Source organism: Ambystoma mexicanum, chromosome 2q (genome assembly GCF_040938575.1).
Source record: "Ambystoma mexicanum isolate Mex_15411 chromosome 2q, UKY_AmexF1_1, whole genome shotgun sequence".
Taxonomy (NCBI): domain Eukaryota; kingdom Metazoa; phylum Chordata; class Amphibia; order Caudata; family Ambystomatidae; genus Ambystoma; species Ambystoma mexicanum.
In genome coordinates, this window is record NC_090924.1 from 280,044,364 (window position 1) to 280,068,249 (window position 23,886).

At 48.7% G+C, this 23,886-nt stretch overlaps 1 protein-coding gene across 8 annotated transcripts in view; it reads right to left on the reverse strand.

Annotated features, from left to right (window-relative positions):
* Positions 1-23,886, reverse strand: part of TRRAP (transformation/transcription domain associated protein) — a 2,065,012-nt gene that overhangs the window by 308,480 nt on the left and 1,732,646 nt on the right. For all 8 annotated transcript variants that reach the window (XM_069647248.1, XM_069647247.1, XM_069647244.1 and 5 more), the window contains one exon: positions 5,584-5,684. In XM_069647248.1, coding sequence (XP_069503349.1) covers positions 5,584-5,684 — 101 coding nt within the window. The remainder of the gene's footprint in view (positions 1-5,583; positions 5,685-23,886) is intronic.

Consider the following 23,886-nt stretch of genomic DNA (forward strand, 5'->3'; position numbering starts at 1 on the left):
CTAAGGATGTAATATACAATTACAGGTGCTTTTGAAATCAGGGAACCCCAGATTGAGGTAAGCAGTAACGCTTGTAATTTATTTTTGGATGGCACACAGCTAACACAAGGTAAGTAAAACCTGCATACTTGTTTAACCTCACAAGGAAGGGGAAAGTAAAACCCACCGTCACACTTTACTGAATGACTCAGTTATTCTTGGTAGGCAACAACCTAATGTAGACTTATTCTGGACAGGCTAGCAGCAAGTCAGGGGAAGCAAGACCTAGTTGGGGAACACTCATACAATTATCCTCAAAGGACTAATCTGGTTATACCAACAGTTGGAGGACACTCATACAATTACCCTGCAGGAAAAATCTGGTGAAACCAACAGTTTACGTTTGGGAAGAGGCACAACCTAATCACAGGAGAGTAAAATACCTTCACATCTACTTTCTATTAGACTGGCAAAACAGTGGCTAAGGAAGAAAAGCTGTTAACCATACTTGTAAGAATAGTGCATCACACATTCAATATCAGTAAGAACTTTTGTAACTGTTCACTCTTAGAATTACAGTTACCAACCAACTCTTTACAAGTAAGTAACTTTTAAACACGCATTTTCTTTTCTAGGCAGAAGTCCCAATCCCTTGACAGTATTTCCCTTATTCTTGGAGCATGAGTGTTCTCAGTGGCAGAAGGGGGGGGTCACTAGGTCTAGTGACCAATAGGCAGTGTCAGAATAGGTTCTTTAGTAGCAAAAGTCAGAGTTCCTTAGGAAAACTGGGCAAACAGGTGAGTATTTCACTTTAGAGTTAGAAGATGGTCCAGGGGCTTCGCAGAAGACACCCTAGCAGGATTCTAGCATTGGGACTGGGTGGACTGGACGAGGGACCTCCCAATCACAGAAAACACCACTTAACTACACAGAAATCCTAACAGGCTTAAGGTAAGTACATACCCAAGCCAACACAGTACCTCAGCATTGAAGAAGCTTTTGCAGCAGGAGAAATTCAGGGTCTGCAGCCAAATACCCGGTCAATGGATTCCTTGTTGTGGAGACTGAAAACAAGACCTCAGAAGGGACTTTGCAGCAGGGATCAATGAAGAAGGCTCTAGGAAAAGTTTCCCTCGTGGCTGAATGCGGTTCTGCGGATTTGGCACCTTTTCAAGGAGCACAGAAGAAGATAAAAAACTGCGATTGAATTCTTGTCGTTTTAAAGGTCCAGCACTCTGGTGAGGGGACTTTTTGGACTTGATCCGTGGCTCTGGAGAAACACCAGGATGCCCACGAAGTTTCAGCGAGATTCGGAAGTCGGAAGACCATGCCACCGCACGATGGATTGAGGTCCCAGGGTATTGCAACAACGCTACGTCGCAGCAACGCGTGGGATGGCTCAAAATGCAGGTCTTCTCGAATCTAGTGGGTCTCACCAGGCTCTGGGTTGGGGTCGTTTTCGGACTCCCCAGGTCGATTGGAAGGAAGGGCTACAGCAGACTCCGTTTACACAGCAGGCTCTCCGGTCGCTGGAAATCGTTTCCACCGCTTTTCCTTCATCATCCTCTTCGGTTTAAGTTCCAGTGGTCGATCTGTCTTCAGCTTCCAGGTTAGCAGTATTTATCAGGAATTACAGCACAACCTCTGCATTCTCTCCCTGCATTTTACAAGAAAGGGCGGTCTGGTTGTCCAATCAGGACAGCCAGCCCCCCACTTGGATTTGTCTCCATTCAAGCAAGGCATAAGACAAAGGGCTGGGGAGTTTTGGACTCCTCCCTCACTTCCTGCTTTCACAAACAGACTGGAGCCTGGGTGGGGAGTCCAGGGGACTCCTGCCGAAGACAAAAATCACACAAAGGAATTTCCCGCCCTGGATGTCAGGGGAAGGAACAAGAAACAACAAGAAACACTATTATGGCGAACAAGGAAGACAGGGGCCATTTTGGTAAAAATTGACACCCTTAGGTCCCTTTATTGCAGCTGTGAACACAGCCTGCGGTAAAGGTGCACCAAATTAATACAAAGTATCACTGCCACCAGCCATTGAAGGGAAGTTTGTCACTGTAACAGAATTGTTACAATGTATCCCCCCTTTCACACTAAAACTGTATCTCCCTAGCACTCCACATAAGGTGGGGTGTGCTGGTTTCACTAAATAAAATGTAAAAGGGATCCAAAGATCCTTTCTACCCTTGGGAACTGTGGTTCACTCAAGGTTAGCACAATATAAGAGATGAGCCCCTAGTGCAACCCAGCAACAACAGGCCCTTAAAGATGTTAAAGAGGATAAGATGATTACTTTAAAAAGACACAATGGAGAGTCTTAAAAAATGACACCGATAAAAAGAGTTAAAGATTATGTGAGTGTGGAAAAAGGTTCCCACTCACTGAGGTATTAATGAAAAAGATCCCACTAGTAAGCAAACATTTCTGGGGTTGAACCAGGAAAGGAATATTTAACAGTTCTGTGCAAATCTTACCTAACAGCCACTGAGGATTTGCGCCTGGGGCACGACGGCGATGACAGCTGTGGCCGCTTCACGTGTCTGGGCACCTCCACCTTGGCCTTGCAGGAAGAATCTGCTCTGCATTCTACCTGGGGCACACTGACCACAGCCCTTCGGGACGTAGGTGGTGGAGGGACGAAAACCACTGCCTCGAGACGCTGACTGTGTGGAGGGCTGTTGTGCAGCAAGTCCAAAAGACTTAGCAGTTGCATTTGAAGACTGGACATTCTGAAGGGCGTCATCAGCCTTAGCTCTAAAGAGGTTTTGGCCATCGAAAGGCATGTCTATCAGCCTTGCCAGGATGTCAGTCGCAAACCCAAAAGTCCTTAGTCAATAATGTTTCCTGACTACAGCGCTCGTGGTCATAGACCTGCCCACAGTCTGCTGTGTCCAGTTATGATTGCAGCATTTGTCATGCTGCTTCCTTGCCATCAAAGACAAAGGACAGGAAACCGCATCATAGCTCTCCTTTCGGGATGTTCTCAGCCGCATTGGTCACCGCCGTCCAAAGGCAGAAGGAGGACTTCGCTGTGGCGCAGGAGGCGTTGGCTGCTCTCAGTGCAAGACTGCCTGACGCAAAAACCTTCTTACACCATGCGTCAAACCCCTTGCGCTCCCTATCCGGGGATGGGAGGAGAGGAAACCTGGGTCAAAAGGGGTAGAACAGAGCTTCCTTGCCAGTTCGCCTTCTACTGCTGGAACAGAGGCATGCTTCTCCCACACCAAGTACAGGGACCGCCACTGCCACATTGAAAGGCAGCAGCTTTTCTTTCTTGGGGGCATCATCCAGAACATTACAAAGTTCGTACTGAACCTTTGACCTGGACGGAGCAAACAGCCCCAGAGTACTGGCCACTTTGGCCATCAAGCGCTGGAACGCAGCTTGAGGCATTCCTGGGATGGAAGCTGGCAAAATGTTCATCTCTGGGGAGGTGTTGAGGCCACCGGTTTCATGCACGTCTTCTGCAAGTCCCAGCACATCCTCGCCCTCCCCATAGAATTCCTCTGGGAAGTTCCTAACCTCCCTTGAACCCAAAGGTTCTAGTCCAAAAGGGACATGGTTGCACTCCTAGTCACAGATGTGATGCATCTTGGACATAAAGGCGTCGATATGGAGTGGGAAAATTTCCCATGGAGCCAGAGTCCACGGCGCGCCAAGGAGGGAATCGGTTGGCGCTCAGGGACGTCAGCCCCTTTCTGGTCCAGGTCAGAGCCCTTAGACATGCAGGAGTGTTCCGCAGCAGGTACCCTGCCAGTCGCAAAAGACACAGTGGGAACTGTCTGTGCATTGGCGAAGATGTCCAACAACTTCAGGAGAAAGTTTTCCCATTCCTTTGGTGCAGACGATTTGGTGGAAAAAGGTAACTGCGCCGGCCGCATATGTGAATCCCGAGAGCAGTGGCTCCTCTTCGAAGACGAATGCTGGTCTGAGGACTCACTTGGGGAGTAAGAATCCTACCGATGCTGCTGCGGCTTCTCCTTTTCCATGCGTGGAGCTTCCGGAGCGTCGATCCACGTCGTGCAACCTCGCACGAGACCGCAGAGCCTCAACCTTTGCTTGTGGATGAATGTGAAGAGTCTCGCCGCCCTGTCCTGAAGGGCATTCGGGTGCATGGACTGGCACAACCTTCAATCCTGGGTGCCATGGCCCAGGAGCAAGCAATATTGACAAATCCAGTGCGGATACCATATTGACATCTGCCGGCTGCAGTCCGCACACGGATTCAAGCCCGGGCATGGCGTATTAGAAAATTAAGCTCAATGAGTGTGTTTGGATCAGGAAACAGAGTGCGCAGAAAAAGGAACTGAGTCCTCTAAGGGCACACCGCTGCTATACATACTGGACACAAACATCATATCCGGTATGGGGCGCACAGAGCCGACGCAGAGCTTTGCCCCCTGGCAGCGGAAACGTTTACTGAGTGCTGGGATAGGGATATCAGATGAGGAATCCGGGGAGGTAAAGAATTTATCAGAAGGAGGCATCCGAGAGATCCAAGAAATGCCAACCAGTACTACAGTTTGAGGACTTGTAGTATCTGGGCCGAGCTGACCGCCTCAAACATTTCCTTGCGCAGGTATACATTCAAAAGCCTCAGCTCAGGAAGGATGCAGGCCCTCTGTCTTTACTCAGAACCAGAGAGCAAAGAGTACCAGCCCTTGCCTCGTTCTGAACAGGCCACCATTTCCATGGCACCTTTTGTAAGAAGCTGACGGACCTCCTGCACCAGGAGAGGAGCCAGAGGGAGGGTGGGCTTTGAGCAACAGGAAGTCAGTAACCCAGAGCACTGAAAATCTATCATTTTTAGCTGAAAATGTTCCCACTTCTTCAGACTAGAGGATTGGGTGGGAAACAGTACCGCAAGGTGTTAAGAGATGAATTCTCGAAAGATTCTATCGACTGGCGTGGTGACTCTGCTTTTCAGATGACCAAGAAGAGTGATGTTGATCAGAGTTGATCAGAGAGTGGGACTTCTTCACGTGTTTCTTTTTCTTGTGTTCATTAGGACAGGGGAGTGCTCCTCCATCTGTTAATGCGTAACTGCCTTCCTTGGTTCTGCGCCTGGAAATTTGGGAAGGAGTCCACTTTTGTGGCAGTAAGTAAATAGTTTTACAGCACACTGCCTTAAGGCCTTTGGATGCATGGATTGGCATGACCTTCAGTCCTGTGTAACATGTTTTTGCCCCAGAAAATACATGCAAACTCTAGGGGGTTCTGACATCTGTCGACCCGCAATCCAAACAGGCTTTGTAGCCTCCGGCTTTACCAGGGTTGGGCATCACACAGAGAAAATGTATCTAAAGCCATTAGGCGTTCCTGTGTACTGAGTTTGTGGGAAAAAAGGAACTGATTTTGTGGTGTGTATATACTGGCCCCAAGGGGTGTGCAAAAAACGCGGGGTGGAAACACACTGGTCGACTGATGGAGAAAAGGTTCACGAAAGTAGTTGCCGTTGGAGATAGACTATCTAAGATGAGGAATCTGTGGGAGAAAGGACTGGACACCTTACCCTTATTCTTAAATGGCTCTCTACAATATGGTCCTACTGTTTTTTTCATGTCAACAAATCCAAAGTCAAATCTAAAAATAACTTACTTGTTAATTTGAGCTAAGAACATTCCCTTAAGTGCATAGAACTCAGCAGTCATCTCCTTTGTGAAATACTTCAGGTTTGTTGACTCAATCACTTCTAGACCCTGTTGAAAACAATTCATAAAACATTATTTTAGTAAATAATATCGGCCATTTCTTAAAAGAACTTTTTTTAAATAAAAAAAAAACACTTTAGCAAACCAGACGACTGGGTCCTAAATGAGATGGGTATTTTCTTGTAACAGATTGTAGGCTCTGACTAATGTTCTCAATTAATAGCAAATGATCACAAAACATAATTTTATTTTAATTTGTTAAGCTTGTGCAAGAAAACCACCCCACTTGGAATTTCTTTTACAAATTATAATGAAAATGGAAGCACCTCAATAGAAATTGCAAATAAATATTTTTGGTGGATGCTGGAAGGAATACATATGTGAAAAGAAATCATTTGTGCCAAAACTGAGGACCACATCCAGAGTTCCTGAAAAGGGATAGTAAACACACCAGAAGGCACATCTGCATTTCTACAGGCAGTACCAACTAGTTCATATGGGAGGTTCACTCAAAAATGGTATGGTTTAAAAATATTGTTCATAATTAAAAATATATTATTTTTGAAAAATGTTACAATGAAAAATAATCTGCACATTTGTTTCCAAGTCCCGCATTTTCTTTTATTTTTTATAACAAGAGCAAAGCCCCCAACATGAAAAAACCCAATGTGGATTGAGCACAGTAATTTCACGATAAGCTTCTGGGCCTCGTCTGATAGTCCACTTTATACAATGAGGGGATGAGGCAGTGAGTTGTTCCTCTAGAACACCATCTTCTCTTATCTAATGACTCAAACTAATTGGAGCACATACTTAGACACCCAAAGAAATCTACCATCTCCACATACCATCCTCTGCACCCATTGTGCCGTAACTAGCCCCTCTATGAGATTATCTCCCATAGGCCATCACCAGGCTAACAAGACAACTAGTCCTCCGGCTCCGACAAGCCAAACACATTCAATTCTGATTAACAATCAAGCCCCCTAACCTCCCCTCTTAAAGCGCGATTCCTGGAACACCTTACTTAGAAAAGTCCGCTCTGAACAAGAGTAGTGCCCATATGGTCAGCCCTTCATCTCAACCACTTCAGTTCCAACAGGGATCGATTTCAAAAACATGCCCGTTCCCTCAGGATCCGAGAAATGTAGACATTCCCCTGCCAGGTAACTCAAAGCTTGCCTCGCTGCAATAACCCTGCTTTCACCCCACACGCAAGGAATGATTTCTTAAGTGAAATCAAGATGATCCTCCTCTTTTCAGTCCCTGATGCCAGATCTGGGAAGAGGACAAACCTATGCTGTTAGTTAGAGAGGGGAGCCTTCGCGTTTGCGGCTTTAAGGATTCTTTCCTTATCTCTGGCATCAGAAAGGAACAAGTAACTCCTGTTCTCCGGCATGGGTCTGGCATGGATTCACATGCTCATGAATATTCCCTGTAGTCAGGCTGGGAATCCTCAGTAAAGAAAAAACTGTTCCACTTTACCTTGAAAAAAACTGTATTTCTCCTCCAAATCAATCACTGCCCTTTGGGTCATACTGCCCCGTCCAATGACAGTCCTCTCCCTAAGATCCACCCCTGGAGGCCATCTTCAGATTTGGTTGCACGTAAAGTGGCAGTATGAACCAAGAAGAGGCACAGAGGGGAAGGCGGGAGGGTTCGCATGAGAATCCATGCCGGACCCATGTGGCGGAACAGGAGTTACAGAAGTAATTTGTTCTTTCTCCAGCATGGCGTCTGGCATGGATTCAAATGCTCATGAATAAAGATTAGACAGCAGTACACATACAAAACTACGGGAGATGGCAAGACTTAACAGAAGCAAAAACATTCACCTCTGGAACAGACTCACCTCAGTCAAACAGGTTGCGTAGCACCACCTGGCTGACTCAGAACTCCTCCCTGGAATCCCTGTCGATGCAGCAGAACTTTGTGAAGGTGTGTGTGTGTGTGGACCTTCACGCAGCAGTCCTGCAGATGTCGAGCAGGGGCACACTAGAGAGAAACGCTGTTGTTGCTGGCGGTGAGATGCACCTTGATAGAGGCGTGAGTCAGTCCAGCTTTGGCCAAGGAAAGCAAGTATGGTAGAAGCTGCAGGGCTGTGATGAGCAGCGGTAATCCTCTGAGCCCGGCACCAACGCTTCCACTTATGGCCGTAGCATTTCAACATTGACTAGCCTCTGGCCTTGGCCAGGATGTCCTTATATTCTGCTGATAAAGCATAACTTTCAATCTCTAGGGCTGCAGGAGCCATGCCCTTAGGTTCAGTGACTCCAGGTAGTGGTGCAGAATCACACTTCCATCTCTAGTGACAAGGTCTGCAAGCAGCGGAATCCTGATGGACGGGGCCACTGGCAGAGGCAGCAGGTCCGGGTACCAGATCTGTCGTGGCCACGTAGGGGCGACGAGTATCATCCTGCGGTGGCACTGTCCGAGTGTTGATCACACGTAGCAGGAGTGGAAACACAGGAAAAGCGTACAGTAACAGTCCCTCCCTTGGGAATGAGAATGCGTCCCCCATTCTCCTCGACTGAGGGAACCTGCTGGCGAACTTATGGCATTTGGAATGTGCCGCCGTCGTGAAGAGATCGATCTCTTCGCGGCTCCATTTGTTGTTTGGCTCCATTCATCGAACTGAAAGTCCACCTGGTCCTGGTGAAGTTCCCATTCGTGGTAAGAACGTAGCTCCCTGCTGAGGGCATCCACAATGAGGCTCTACATGTCCGCCAGGAGAAAAGGTACGAGAAACAAGTCCAGACGAAAGCGGGTCCCTCCTTGCATCCGGATGTAGAACATGGTGGTGATGTCCATGAAGATCCTCACCACCTTGCCCCTCAACGACGTCAGAAAAGACTTGATGGCCCAGAATACAGCCCAAAGTTTCAGGACGTTGATGTGGAGTCCCTTTTCTTCCAGTTGCCAGAGTCCTCTGGCGTGCAACTGCCCGGTGTGGGGTCCCCAGCCTTCTAGAGAGCCGTCCATGGTGGATTACCGAGAAATGAAAGAATCCGAAATGTCTGAAGGAGAAAAAAAAAGTTCTTTTACCGAAAATAACTTTGGGTTTTCTCTCCCCTGGACATGTCAGACTACCCCCTTGCCCTCCTACCCCCTTACTTACCTGTGGGCGGCATACCTCCTTGTGTTCTGCCGTGTCCCGCATCCCTTTGCAATGCCCGTTCCCTCCACTTGAGTGGATGGGAACTGGTGCCGGAGGGTCCTCTTTTTTAAAATAAATTATTCTGACGGGTGCAGGGGACACCCCCATGACCCCTACTGATATTACAGTGAACAAGTGTACGGGGGACACCCCAGCAGCCCTTGTTCACTGTAATGCCACCGAATGGGGGACTTGGTCAACATTTTCGGCCGTATGTAATTTTCATATGGCTGAAATTCGGTTAACTATCCCATTTGTTTTTTTTTTCTTTTTACGGATTCTGTCCGTGGTGACTGTCTTCTGGTAAGGCGAACTTGAAACAGAGTCCCCAAAACGAGATGCGGCCGTGCACCCCACCACTGTATCGCCTGACAGAACTCCTTGTTGGGGGTTATCTTGTATGCAAAGGACCCCAATACTTTGATCCACCTCGCATCCAGGAACTCCTGGAGAGGCTGCATTTGTAGTTTGCAGAGGTAGACGAGGCTGATGCAGGAGGACATCATGCCCAGAAGCGATTTGATAGCCTGCACCGTGGCCGTCTGCGCCGATGACAAGCACTTTACTTTCCCCTGTATGGCCAATGCCCTCTCCTGGCCAAACCTGTTACTGTGTTGAGCCGGGCACCCAGAAACAGTGCGTTCGGAGATGGCGTCAAGCAGGACTTTGGATATTAGACTTAAAGAATCAAATCGCCCATATCTTGGACAAGGGCAAACCCGCCCCCCTCCTCCTCCTCCTCCTCCTCTTAGACCTCTCAGCGGCATTTGACCTGGTTGATCACAAAACCCTCAAACATCTCATGCATGCTGCACACTTCACCAATCAAGCAGCTACCTGGATCACCTCCTTCCTAGAAGGTAGAGCTATGAAAGCTTTCTCAAATATAGCAAATGCAGAGTCCACCATCATTCACTGTTGTGTTCCTCAGGGATCCTGTACTGCCCCTACGCTATACAATCTTTTCACAAAGCCCCTTTTTGATAAACTGGATGCACTTGGGACCACATACACAAACTATTCTGATGATACCAAGGTGCTCCTTCCTCTTATAGGAATTTATCACCAAGACGCTACAACCCTACGCCAAATTTACTCCACCATCCAAGCCTGGATGGCCACAAATGGCCTTTGACTTGATGGGGACAAGACCGTAATTTTTATTCTTGGCCAAATGTCCACCCTAGCTAATCTAGACTCACTCTACTCTAACTTCCACACCGACAAATGTGTCATCCCGGTCTTATCCTCGGTTAAAACCTTAGGGGCCCACATTGATGCCACAGTGTCCATGGACAAACAAGTCAGCGCCATTGTCTCTGCTTCCGCCCTGAGCACTAAACTCATTAATGCTATAAAGCCTTTCCTAACTCACTCTCTATTTCTAGAGCTACTATAGGGGCCAAGCTGGATTACTGCAATGCACTCCCAGCCGGCACCTCCAAAAAAAACAAACAGACTCCAAATTACCCAAAATAACTCACTCAGAGCAGCCCTAAGTATACCTAAAAGAGACATCACAAAAACAAGAAAAACTGTGCACTGGCTTCCAGTCAAAGACCGCATCACGTTCAAAATTCTCACAACCACACACAAATGCATTAACTAGACAGCACCATCCTACCTCTCAGACACACTATCCAGATCACACTCAACCAGGCCCACCAGATCATGCTACTCCAACCAACTCACTGTACCACGCATCAACAGGGCAACAGCAGGAGGGATAGGCTTCCCATACCTTGCCCCTATGCTATGGAACACGCTCCCTAGTGCACTCAGAGCTGAAACTTCTCGCCATACATTCCGGAAAAACCTTAAAACTGCTCTCTTCAACTAACTGCCTATACTTTCCCACCTCTGCAGCTTCCCTATCCACATGCTTCGCTAACTGCTTATACAAATTGTACTTGGTATGCTTGTCTGTAGTTGTATGTAACTAAGCTATGATCACCCACTGTAACAAGTGCCACAATGCCTGGGGGCTGTTGTGCGCTCAACAAATGTGAATAAATAAATAGTTCATGGAGAGCCCCAACTCCATCAGCAGACGTACGGTCCTCTATGTGTGCTTGCTCTCCAGAGCGTGGGAGCAGGATAGAACGAGTCAATCGTCCAGTTAAGGGTATACGTGGATGCCCTACAAACGAAGGTGTGCCGTAACCGGGGTCAGGCACTTTGTAAAGACCTTCGAGACGATTTTAGGCCGGAGGGAAGAGACTTGAACTGGTAATGCTGCGCCTGGACCACGAATCGTATGAATTTGCGGTGCTTCTTGTGAATGGGGATGTGGAAGTAGGCGTCCTCCAGATCCAACACCGTCAAAAAAATCCCCTTCCTCCAGCAAGCAACATGACATCCGGAACTTCTGGCACTTTAATTGTTGAGACGACGCAGATCCAGGATTGGAATCCAACCCTGTTTTCTTTTGAACCAGAAAATATCTGGAATATACTCCGGCGCCTTGGAGGTGCTGGGAAACGGGTTCTATCGCCCACTAATCCCCAACATGGTGCGCACCCTCTTACAATAGCTGTGGCCCATGTTGTTCGTGTCGCGAGCATCCAGCACCCATCTGTCGGTGATGATCTTCCTCCACATACTGACAAACTTTGCCAGCCAGACCCCAGTGGGCTGCATATGTGGAGGCCCGAGGCCATGGCAAGTTCAGTTTCAAAATCGGTCAAAAATAGTTAATTTTCTATGGAAAAACCCAGAAAATGCACAAAAATAGCTCAGAGAGCAAAGTGAGGACTCCCAACACTGAAGCATGCAGTAAAAATCTGAAGATGCCCACCAGGGGTGGAGCTTAGGGAGAGGACTGTCATTGGTTGGGGGCAGTATGAACCAGAGGAGAGTAATTGGTTTAGAGGACAAATACGGTTTAGTTTTAAAGTGAAACTTTTTTCTTTTACCGAGGATTCCCAGCCTGATGATGGGGAATATTCATGAGCATGTGAATCCATGACAGACCCCAGGCTGGAGAAGCTTGCGGTAGATAATTTGATCTTCTCCTCCTCTGCAATTTTTCTCTTTTCTCCTTGTCTGGCAAGAACTATAGCCTTCTACAGTAGCACTTTGGTGGGGATGCTGGCCTTGGTGTAGTTGGTGGAACCGACAAGCCACCTGGTCCCACTATTAAATGTGTTTCTGGGATCACCAGGAGCACAGAGTGCAACAAGGCCAGCGAGCAGGTGCCCCTCCATGATGGCGGGAGGTGCAGAAATGCCTGCTGGCGGCACACCCAGTAGTTATCCATCATGGCACAGATCTGGAATGTATAATGCTTTCTTGCACCTACTATTGACCCCCACATGGACGCTACCTTTGTTGTAAAAGCACTGTTTGTATTCTTCCTGCTTTTGCACTTACACTGGTTTCTCCATTGCCTCGGTCCATATGAGATCCATATGGGCACACTTACTCATTCCAGTATCCGCTGCATCACTGTTCACTTTATCTATCACTTCTTCTCCGAATCCTACTAGTTCTCCTGTCATGGATTGTAGTTTCTTGCTATCTGTTCGAGACAAACCTGACACCTTCCAATTTTAAATACAGCCTTTGCAAGCACTGCAGACTCTTGGGGTTTTGGGCACATTGCATTTGATCAGGGTCCGCCACTTCTAGTCCTATGCTTCGTGCCTGGAAAGTGCCTTGCAAACTGCACAATGTCAGATGCAGTAAACATTGAGCCTCCACATTCAGAATTTCCTGTGGCATTAATACCTTGGGAGCCCCCGACGCGCGTGGAATCAAGAAGCATGTTAGGCAGAATTATATGCAATACCCTTTGGGAACACCACACACAATTAAGACTACAAACGATAGTACAAATTCACCTTTGGTACAAGCCTGTACTACACAGTAAAAGCAGTAGCGATGGCTGAGCAGCCAGACTCATCTCAAGAGCAAGTGAGCAGTATCAATAGTTACACAAAGGACAGCAATTACTATGATTCAAACAAACACTGACTCAAGGTTTCTGAGTAAAAGAATATACATTTATTCACACATCAGTTGTATAACATCTCACTAAAGTAAAGCAGTTTAAAAATCACACTCTTAATACATCACACCACTCCCAATAGATTCCAGACAAGTTAAGCTCACAAATGAAGTGGGAGCAAAATGGCACTCTAGAAATTTAAAAGGGAGGAAAAGACAAGGTTAGGCAGAAATTGAGCAGCACCAACAGGTTAGTAAGCACGGCAATCTAGAAAGAGGAACTACACTGATGGAATCAAATCAAAAAGGCTTAGGGCCAAAGTCAATAGGACAAAAGTCTCTTTGCTCAAGATCACACAGCTCAGAGTAGTTCCCGGTTAAGTCTTTGCCAAGAGTTCCGGATGAGGTTGGTCGGCAGAAAAGTTAGTTTAAAGAGTAGGGAAGGACAAGCCCTCGGCTTGGAGAAAGGTTCCACACCCTTTCACCATGGCTGAACAAAACAAACAACCGGATTTGCACAGTACCTTTAAATGCAGAAGAAGCTGTAGCTGCGGCAAACGTTCCTGGCAGTTCCTGCAGGCTCACGGTTCCTGATGCGACTGTCGGACTGACATGAAGTAGGAAGACTGGAGGGCCCTGCACTGCCCAGGGAAGAAACCAGCAGCAGAGCAAAGCAACAAATAAAAGGTTTGCTCCTTAAAATCCAAGCAGGGTCTGACCTTCCTGGCAATCCGGCCCACTGTAGCTCTGTACAGCGAATTCGACCAGAGGAGGGAGTCCTGGCTTGTAGTTTGGGCAAACTGGTTGGTCCCACCAGCTCAGGGGAAGAAGATTCCTGGAGGATCTTCTCTGTCGGAGTTCGAAGATTCTGACCTGCAGCAGGTCTTCACCGGGCGGTTCAGTTGTGGTAGGGGTCCTCTTCCGTCAGCTCCTCATTGGTTCTTTCGTTCCAGTGGTGACTCTGCCTTTCCAGACCCAGAGACCTGCTTTCATGCAGTTTTCCCCCATTCACACAGCCTGGCTGTCAATCACACAGCAGGGTGGCTGTCCCGCCGGGACAGTCACCACAGCCAATCGGTTCAGAGTGTGACATGGGTCTCCAAGGAGACCCTGTGCAGGGAGTCCTAGACCCCTCCCTCACATCCAGACATACAGGCGCCTAAGGAGGGATTCTGCGTGGAAGCCCGCGAAAAGACGGTGAACAAAGGAACCAAACCCAGTTTGGCACGCAGAGTAAAACACGAGAAAGACTTTTACAAAAATAAATGGCAAATAAACCAAGCCGGAACAGAAATAAAACACATGGTCTAGCGGGTTTAAGTTCGAGGCTACCAAGATAGTCTAAAACAATGCCAAGGTTATTTAAGATAACCGCGGTAGGAAAAACTGCGTAGTTACCACTGCCAGCCAAGTCTTGATGAAAAGGGAGCGAAACAATGCTCCAAGAGAAACAGACAAAAAGGGATATGTAAGATAGGGTGTACTGTGTCTGCGGTTTTACATAGGCTAATAAAGTTAATGGCAACTTTATATGTTCTGGGAGACAGTAGACAGTCCCAGAAAATGGAGTCTGAGTTTGGGAAGTCTAAAAGACAACCCTGTGTTACTGCACTGAAGGTGCTGTGTAACACACAGTAAAAAGATGATGCCTGTGGAGTACGTGAGGCTCCACAGTCTATGAACACAAAAATGTTAAACACACACAGCAAAACACATGCAAGAGTGGGAAAAAAGGCTCACACTCTTACCAGGTGAAAAAAATAAATCCTAGAAATCCAGCAAAGCTGCTGAGGGATTCAGTAGGTAAGGGAAATTAGCCATTCTGGAGAATTCTCCCTAACAAAGCACACGAAAACGTTTTCATTAACTTTCGTTTTCCCCACTGAGCTCATGTCTCCGTACCAACTATTACTTAACTCTGGATGGTGAACATCTTCTATAGTGTCTAACCCAAGTCCTTGGTATGGATTGCATTTAACCCTTCTAATTTGTCTTTTAAAACGTTTTGATCCACCAAAATGTCAAACACTAGAAAAGAAAGTGTAATTTACAATTATGTGAGAGAACACATTAGGAAATAATGATAACATGAGCAAATTTGCAAAACTCCCCATACGAAACTCAGTGACAAGAGTATCATTGAGAAATGCATCAGACTGTGCATCATGGACCACAGACGCGGTATTCTTAGCGTCAGTTATATTTGCAATTACATTTGCAACACTGTCATGTGTTAAAGATTCCACAGAGCCATTTGTAAACGATCTGTTAATACTAGTTGCATTTCCTATGCCCCCTTTTTATATCACTACTCAATATAACACTACACCCTAAATACACTCCTAGTCCAAACATAGAAATAGCAAATATAGCAGCTACCCAATGCATTACACCGATGTACGTGGGGGAAAACAAGGGAGAGTCAGAAAACAAGAACGTTGCTTTTAATAGATGGAGTTGTTGGACTCACGTACATTCATTGCAAGGAAAATAAAAAATAAATGAGAGACAATTGAGAGGGATACAAGAGGCAGGAAGAGAGGGATACAAGAAGCAGTAAGAGGGGGATACAAGAGGGAGGGATGGAGAGCGCAGGAGAGAGCGAACAAGTTACTTACCTGTAAATGTTTTTCTCCAGCATGGGTCTGGCATGGATTCACATGCTCATGAATATTCTCCGTCAGGCTGGGAATCCTCGCTAAAGAAAAAAATCAGTTTCAGTTTCATTTCTGAACTTTCTCCTAACAACCAATCACTGGTCTCTGGGTCATACTGCCCCCAGCCAATGACTGCCCTCTACCTAAGGCCCTCCTTTGGCAGCCATCTTCAGATTTGGTAGCATGTAGTAGGACCAAAAGAAGAGCCGCAGAGTGGTAGGCGGAAGGGTTCGCATGTGAATCCATGCCAGATCCATGCTGGAGAACAACAGCTACAGGTAAGTAACTTGTTCCTTCTCCAGCATGGGGTCTGGCATGGATTCACATGCTCATGAATAAAGAAAACATAGCGGTACACACATGCACAACCACGGGAGGTGGCAAGGCTCAACATTAAGCATTTCAACATTAAGCATCTCTTACCTCCGAATGCATAGGCTCGAACGAGGTACCCACGAGCCTAGTAAGCACCACATTAAGCTCCCACGCCGACGCTGGAGCCTTCACCGGCGGGAACAAGCAAAATAGTCCTTTGACGAATCCTTGACCAAACGATGCAACCTTAAGGATGATCGTCCAGGAGATCTGGTGTAGCGGGAAATAGCCGCCAGATGCACTTTGATGGAAGCATGGGCCAGTGCTGCCTTGGCCAATGACAACAAATATGAAAGCACCTGCGGAGCAGTGACTCAGAGGGTCGATCTTCTGGGTACGGCACCAAACGGCAAACCTGTTCCACTTGTGCCCGTAGCATTTGAGAGTAGATGAAGCTCTGGCCTTGGCGAGCACCTCCTTACAATCCGCTGGGAGATCTTAGCCCCCAAACTCTAGTGCTGCAGGAGCCAGGCCTTCAGGTTCAGCCATCCTGGTTTGTGGTGCAGAATCGCGCCTCCTTCCCTGGGGAGAAGATCTGCGACCGCCAGAAGCTTGACTGGAGGGGGACGCTGACATGTCCAGAAGGTCCGGGTACCATATCTGTCTTGGCCACGCCAGTGTCTCCGGGATCATCCTGCACTGGGACCGTCTGAGTTGATTGACTAGTTGAAGAAGCAACGGAAACGGAGGGAACGCATACAGAAACAGGGCGTCCCAGGGGAAAGAGAATGCGTCCCCAATGCTCCCCGGCTGGGGAAACCTACTGGCGAACCTCCGGTACTTGGTGTTCTTCGCCGTCGCAAACAGATCGATCTGGGGATTGCCCCATCTGCGGAACAGGTGATTCACTTGGTCCTGCCGAAGTTCCCACTCGTGGCAAGAGCGTAGCTCCCTGCTGAAAGAGTCGGCGAGGGTGTTCTTCAATACTGCTAGATGAAACGGGATGAGGAACATCTCCTGGGCTACGGCCCAGTGCCAAAGGTCCTGCGCCTCTTTCGAGCGCGCCGGGGATCTGGTTCCCCCCTGCTTCCGGCTGTAGAACATCGTGGTGGTGTTGTCCGTGAAGACCCGTACCACCTTGCCCTTGACAGACGGAAGGACAGAAGGACTGGAGGGCCCAAAACACTGCCCACAGCTCCAACACGTTGATGTGCCACGCCTTCTCCGGTAGCCACAGGCCTCTTGCATGAAGACTTCCGGAGTGTGCTCCCCATCCTTCCAGGGAGGCGTCCGTCGTGACCGTCACCTGGTGAGGTGGGGTCTGCAAATCCGTGCCTGCGGACAGATGTGCGCGCACTCCCCACAACTACATCGCTCGACGGAAACTATTGTTGAGTGTGATCTTGTCCTCGAAGCTCCCCGCCACTTGTATCCAACGGGCATCGAGGAACTCTTGGAGCAGACACATCTGTAGCCGGCACAGCCGAATGAGGTATATGCATGACAACATCATGCCGAGTAGGGACTTGATGAACCTCACCCTTGCGACCTTCAGGGCCAACAGCCGTTGTACCTTGCCCAGGATGGCTGCGATCCTCTCCACCAACGGAGACACCAGGCACAACACTGTGTTGATTCGGACTCCCAGCAACAGTGCATCCTGCGAAGGAGTCAAGCAGGACTTTGCAAAGTTTATCAAGAACCCCAGGTCAGTCAGGAGATGGACTGTCTTCATCTTGTGGTTGGCGGCGATAAACTTCGAGTTCGCCCAGATGAGCCAGTCATCCAGATACAGGTACACGTGGACCCCTCGTACATGCAGCTGCGCCGCCACTGGGGCCAGGCACTTGGTGAACACTCGTGGCGCCGACTTCAACCCGAAGGGAAGGGTCTTGAACTGGTAATGTTGTCCATGAACCACGACGCGTAGGTACTTGCGGTGTCCCTTGTGTATGGGGATGTGAAAATAGGCATCTTCCAAATCCAACGACGATAGAAAATCCCTCTTTCAGCCATCCTAGCACGTGCTGAAGAGTCACCATCTGAAACTTTTGGGACTTGATGTACTTGTTCAGACGGCGGAGGTCCAGAATTGGCCTCTAACCGTGGGTCTTCTTTCTGACGAGGAACTAATGGGAGTGCACTCTGGATTCCCAGAGCCTCTTTGAGACAAGCTCAATCGTTCCCCCCCCTTTTAACATGGCACGTACCTCTCCAGCAGCAGCTGATTGACATGATTTTCCTGACGGGCCACTGGTGGTATCTGTGGATACTTCCGTTGGAACTCTAGGGTGTGTCCGTGGACGAGAGCGTACAGCACCCAACGGTCGGTGGAGATGGTCTTTCACACGCTGATGAAGTTCGCCAGCCGGCCTTCCACCAGGGTGCAGGGCCCGACTCCCCGGCCGGCTCAAACTTGTTTCGACATTGAGGCGCCGCTTTGGGGGCCTTGGCGACGACGACGTCCACCTCCAGACTTGGCACGGCCACTGTAGGTCTCCTGGCCCGATGAACGGGAGGGCTGACAGTAGGACGAGGCACCTCCTCCGAATCCTTTAGAGGAACTAAAGGACGGTCGTCGTTGAAGCATGCCCCGAGGCATAAGCCGTCTCAGTGTCTGCTTTCATTGCCTGGAGAGACTCGTACACAGTCTTTCCAAAGAAATTGTCCCCGCCGAAGGGCATGAACATCCTGGCGGAAATTAGTGGCCCTCAGCCAGCCTCGCCGACTAAGGCAAAGGGCGGAATCCCTTGTCGGCAATGTCATAGCCACCGTAATGGTGTGGTCCGAAGCCACCTCGCCTTCCTGTAGAATCTCCAATGCCTCAGTCCTCTTGTCATCGGGAAGGAAGTCCAGGAGTGGGACCATCTTAAACCAAAGTTCCCTGTCGTAACTGTTAGGGAGTATTCTCTTCTAAGGCTAATTTCCCTTACCTATAGAGTCCCCCAGCAGCTTTGCTGGATTTGAGGGGTTTATTTTTTTCTCCTGCTAAGAGTGAGACCCTTTTTCCCCACTCGTAGGCAGATTGCTGATGTGTGTTTCAGGCTATTTTTGTGCTTATGGTCTATGGGGTTTTTCTCACCACCATAGGAATCATCTTTTTAACATATATGTTACACAGCACCCTCAGTGCAGCGACACAGGGGTGTTGTATTGACCCCCAAACGTAGACTCCATACCCTGGGACTGACTACTGTCTCCCAGGGCATGTAAAATCCCCAATGACTTTACTAGTCAATAGATATGAACAAAACCAGTACAACCCATCTTACTATGGACATACTGGAAAGGGTTAATCGTTTTTCCCTGGTGTTCATTTTCGAGAGGGTACCGTACAGTCCTTCTCTCCAAAGTTTCTGGCTGGTGGCAGTGGTTACTACGTAAATATTCGACCGCGAATATTTCCCTATGGGATTTTCCTATTGTTCGAGGCTACCACTTTTACTGACAGCCTCTAACATACCGCCGGTTTATTTTAATATTAACTTTAATCTGGTGGTTTTTTTTTTGCCAGAACTTTAATAATATTTCTTTCTCGTGTCTTTCTCTGAAATCCTAACGCAGGTCAGCGATCCTTTGTTTGTCCTTTTGGCGGGCTTCTGCACAGAAGCCCTCCTCTCAGCGCCACTGAGTCTGGGGTAGACAGGATGTGTGGGAGGGGGAATAGGCACCTTGGATAGGGTGCCTACGCAACCCAAGTCGCACTCTGCCCTGATAGGCTGGGGGCTTCTCCCGCCAGGAGAGCCACCCCACTGTGTGAGTGACAGCTAGGCTGTATGAATGGGGGTCTTGCTGCATAAAACCAGGGTCCTGAGGACTGGAGGACAAGACGTCGCCACTGGAACTAGAAACCCGAAGAGGAGTGAAGCTGAAGACATCTGCAATGACTGAACCACCGGTGAAGCCCTGCTGCAGATCCTCACCACTTTTCTCCAACGACTCGAGAAGATCTTCGCCTGCAAGAGTCTTCTTCCCTTGAGCTGGTGGGGCCAACCAGTTCACCAATCGCCTTCCAGGACCTGCCTTGGTCGAATCGCCAGTGCCCTGCACTCGGAGACCGGATAGCCAGGCACCCGTCCACCACGACCGCGATTTAAAGGAGCGTACCTTTTATTCGTTTTGGCAGCACCGCGGCTGGTTTCATCCCTGGGCAGTGCAGTAACTCGAACCTTCCTGCACGACGAGAGCCTCTCTTCCTCTGCTGGATCCCCCAAACTGCAGGAACTACTGCCACCGCAGGAGCCTCTTCCACTTTAAAGGTACATTGTTCCGCCAGGCCTCCCGTTTCGTTGGGTATCACTAAAGGTGTTTTAAATCCTTTACTTACCTACTGGGCTGGCCGCCCCTATCGTCGAACATTATCTTTTACCTTCTGCAACCGCCTTTTCAAATCATTAAACAAAGACTTAACTGCAGCTACTAGAACAGTTTGATCCTGGGCACATTGCCTTGTACCATTGACTCTGGCTAAATCTGTTACAACTGCCTTCTCTAGATTGCTTTTCACCTAGAAATGTGTTGGTGCACGTAATTCTTAGAACCACCTTTTTCCTTCCCCTTTTTAATATTGGGAAGTGCCATTTTGCTCAGTTTTCACCTCAGTATTGAAAATGCTAAAGTACTGCCTCGCCTAACTTGTTCACAATCTACTCGGGAAGTGTTGCTGGTGTGTTAAAGAGTCTAAACATAGATAACCTGTCATTTCTCTCCCTTTTGAGAAATTGTTAAAAGTGCCATTTCTGCTTGGTTTGCACTGTGCCGTTATGCTCAGTTTTCACTCTTGCTCAAACTTGTCTACAATTTAAATAGGGAGTTGTGTATACTTTTCTTGACTGTTATAACTTGCTTTATTAATAGTGATTTGTGTGTGAACATCAGAGTGTGTAAAATAAATATATATATTCTTTTTGATACAAAGCTTTAGTCAGCGTTTCCTTGTTCCATAGTATTGTAGCCTATTGTGTAAACCCTGAATACTGCTCATCTCCCTCTTGAGATAAGTCTGACTGCTCAGCCACAGCTACCAACTAAATCTTTGTGGTACAGACAGATACCAAAGGGGATTTATTGCATATACCTGCAGTCCTAATCTTCTGTAGTGCTCCCTAAGGAAACTACATAGGATTCTGCCTAACAGTAACGCACCACGATGGCTAGGGCGTTAGCGGCCTTGATGGTCATTGCTGCCGACATGATCACTCTTCGCCCCAGGGCATCCAACTTCTTCCCCTCTCAGTCCGTGGGGGAGGAGGCCGCCGACGAGAATGAGCCCGAAGACTTCTTCTTGGCCGCCGTCGAAACCACAGAGTCTGGCGACGGCTGGGACCGTAAGAACTTGGGCGCAGAGTCCGGCACTCTGCATTTCTTCTCGTAGCGATCTCTCTTCGACAGAGCTGACAAAGGGTTCTTCATGAGGGACAACCCCTCGTTGCAAATGTCATTAAATAACGGGATCATAAGCACGGTTTTCCTCTTTGCCTCCCGGCGCCAGTAAAGGAAACCCTATTTCTTCTTCTCCTCCGTGACGAGCTGGAACAGCTCTGAGGCCCTGGAGATCATGGTGTGGAACGAACCAATCTCGTCGGGCGGTGAAGATCTGGCTGGCGGAGATGGGAGATTCCCCAGGCCGCCGTCGTCCGTGCCAGTTGTCGCTGTATCCGGTTCTGTGTCATCCCTCGCGGTAGGGGAGGGAGGAAAGGGGTAAAAAGGCAGAGGGGGGGTGAACTCTCCTCCTCTTGGATGGTGGTTCCTCCGATGGCCCCAGGGTCGCCGCGGCAAGCGGCATCCTTGTCTGGATTTCCGAGCAGTGTATGCAGAGCCGTAAGAATGTCCACTGAGATATCCCCAGGAGGCTCCTCGTCGGTCTCATCGTCGTCACCTTCGTCGTCGCCCTCGTCGGGATCCCTCACGTAGGGCCTGCTCTTGATGCATCTCCCCTCCTGGAGGACCGGGAGGCTGGTGAGCTCTACCTCTGAGGAAATGTCCATGCCCTGGAGGACTACCGTGCCCCTGCCCCTTCTCTGCGACCAAGGGAGACGGTTTCAGTTAAATTATGGGCATCATCTTCTCTGGAGTCTTTTTGATGGTCTGGAAAGAGGACTCCTTCCTGGCGGGCAGGGATACTCTCGCCTTCGGGCCCGTGCCCTGCGAAACCACCCCGGCGGCCTTCACGAGCAACGCTGCTACTACTTCGATGGAAGGGTGGGCCTTCGCCTGATGCACCTGGGCCTTCGCGGTCTTGGCCGAGTCTGCGGCCTTCACCTTAGGGGGGGTCCTAGCCCCGCTCCCCATTGGCCTTCTCTGTCGGGCCGGTCTGGGTCTTCTCCAAAAGCTTACCCGGATGGTCCGACTTTCTCTTCTTTGAAGAACTTGCGCGTTCGCTTGTGGTCGAAGGTGCTGGAGATGCTGAACTCGCCCTGGCTGCCAAGGAGCCTGTTGCAACGGCAGTACCCGGAGGCAATGGACTCGCAGTGCTTAGCCTTATGTTGGGCCTTGGTGGGAGGGGCGCCCTCAAAGGTCTTAGAAGACCGCTCAGCTTTGTTCTTCTGGGCAGGGGCGGCATGCTGCCGAGACTGCATCGGTAGGCTCGCGTGCGCAGCACCATCTCCCGACAAGCCATGCAGTCGTCCTCCACATGCGTCTGGTCCGAATGCAGGCACAGGGAATGTCCATCGTCTGTCCATTGTCCGAAAAGACGTTCCGTAGGTTGCAGCCAAGGCAAACCTTGAAGACAGGCGCCGAGTCCTCCTTCTCCTCCGCCATGACACGCAGAGAAGAAACTCAATGAAAATTTGCCCTTGAGGGGCGCTGAAGAATCCAAAAACGGGTCCCCGTTAATTGGAAGGTTGATCGATGGAGCTTGAGGCTCGATTGACTGAAAAAATAGAAAAAAACTCAGCAAAAGCTCAAGAGCTATAGCACGAAAACTCCCAACACTTGAACGTGCAGTAAGAATCTGAAGGTGGCTGCCGGTGGAGGGGCTTAGGTAGAGGGCAGTCAGTGGGTTGGGACAGTATGACCCAGAAAACAGTGATTGGTGGTTAGGCGAAAGACAGTTCAGAAGTGAAACTGATTTTTTCTTTACCGAGGATTCCCAGACTGACAGGGAATATTCATGAGCATGTGAATCCATGCCAGACCCCATGCTGGAGAAAGAGTTGTTGTAGAATTTCTTTCTTATAATAAGGTTTAAAACACACCAGGGAGACAACAGCAGTCACTTTGAAGCGGGACATGGTTTTATAGAACTTTTACTTGGAGAAGAGGTATTACTGGCAGACACTTAAAGCGTGCTGTTTGGGTGGGGAAAGTGGTCTAGGGTGCTTTGCGAAAATCAGATAAATGCACCCAGTACCGTAATTCACAAACTTGTATTGCAAGAGTAGCAGCAAAAAACAACCTCAAAGTGCCAGTTATATCTAGGCTTGCTCCACCGGCGGACAAAGTTCTTTACAAAGACGCCGTCGCCAGGGAAAAGCTGAAGAGCGGGCGACGTGGGTGGAGTATCAGATGCAGCGCTGGTCGTCTCCTTCAGTCCTTGGCGGCACAATCTGTTGAGGGATACATTTTATGGCTTTGGTTAGGTCACACAAGTAGCTACGAAATTCGTCCCCTAGAATGGACGCAGCCCTGTGAGCATCAGATGCTCGACTGATTGGAAATAGGGGCGCCTCCATGCAGTACCCCGTTACCACCTTGTCGAGCAATAAATGATGGTCCTTAAAGGCCTGCGTGTGTATGCTGAACAAAGCAAGAGGCAAGTAGTGCACCCAATTCTTTTTAAGGGTGGTGCAAAGCTTGGACAGTTTAATATTGAGAAGACCATTGATTCTCTCCACAACCCTGTTGGCGTGGGCTGATAAACTGTACACATCCGATGCTTCATGCCCAATAATGCAGTGAGTTCCTTAAAAAGCTAATTGAAGAAGTGCGTGCCGTTATAGGACCTTAAAACCTCACACACCCCCTTGAGGAAAGACCTCTCTCACTAAAGATTTGGCTGCACATTTCGCATCAGGGTGTGCACAAGGACCAGCCTCCATGCACAGTGAGAAAGCGCACACAACAACTATAAGATAAAGGGATCCGCTACACCGCGCAATGGCCCAGCAGTGTATCTCGGATAGTTCATAAAGTGAGACCAGTATAGTAGCTCTGACACGTGGTACATTTG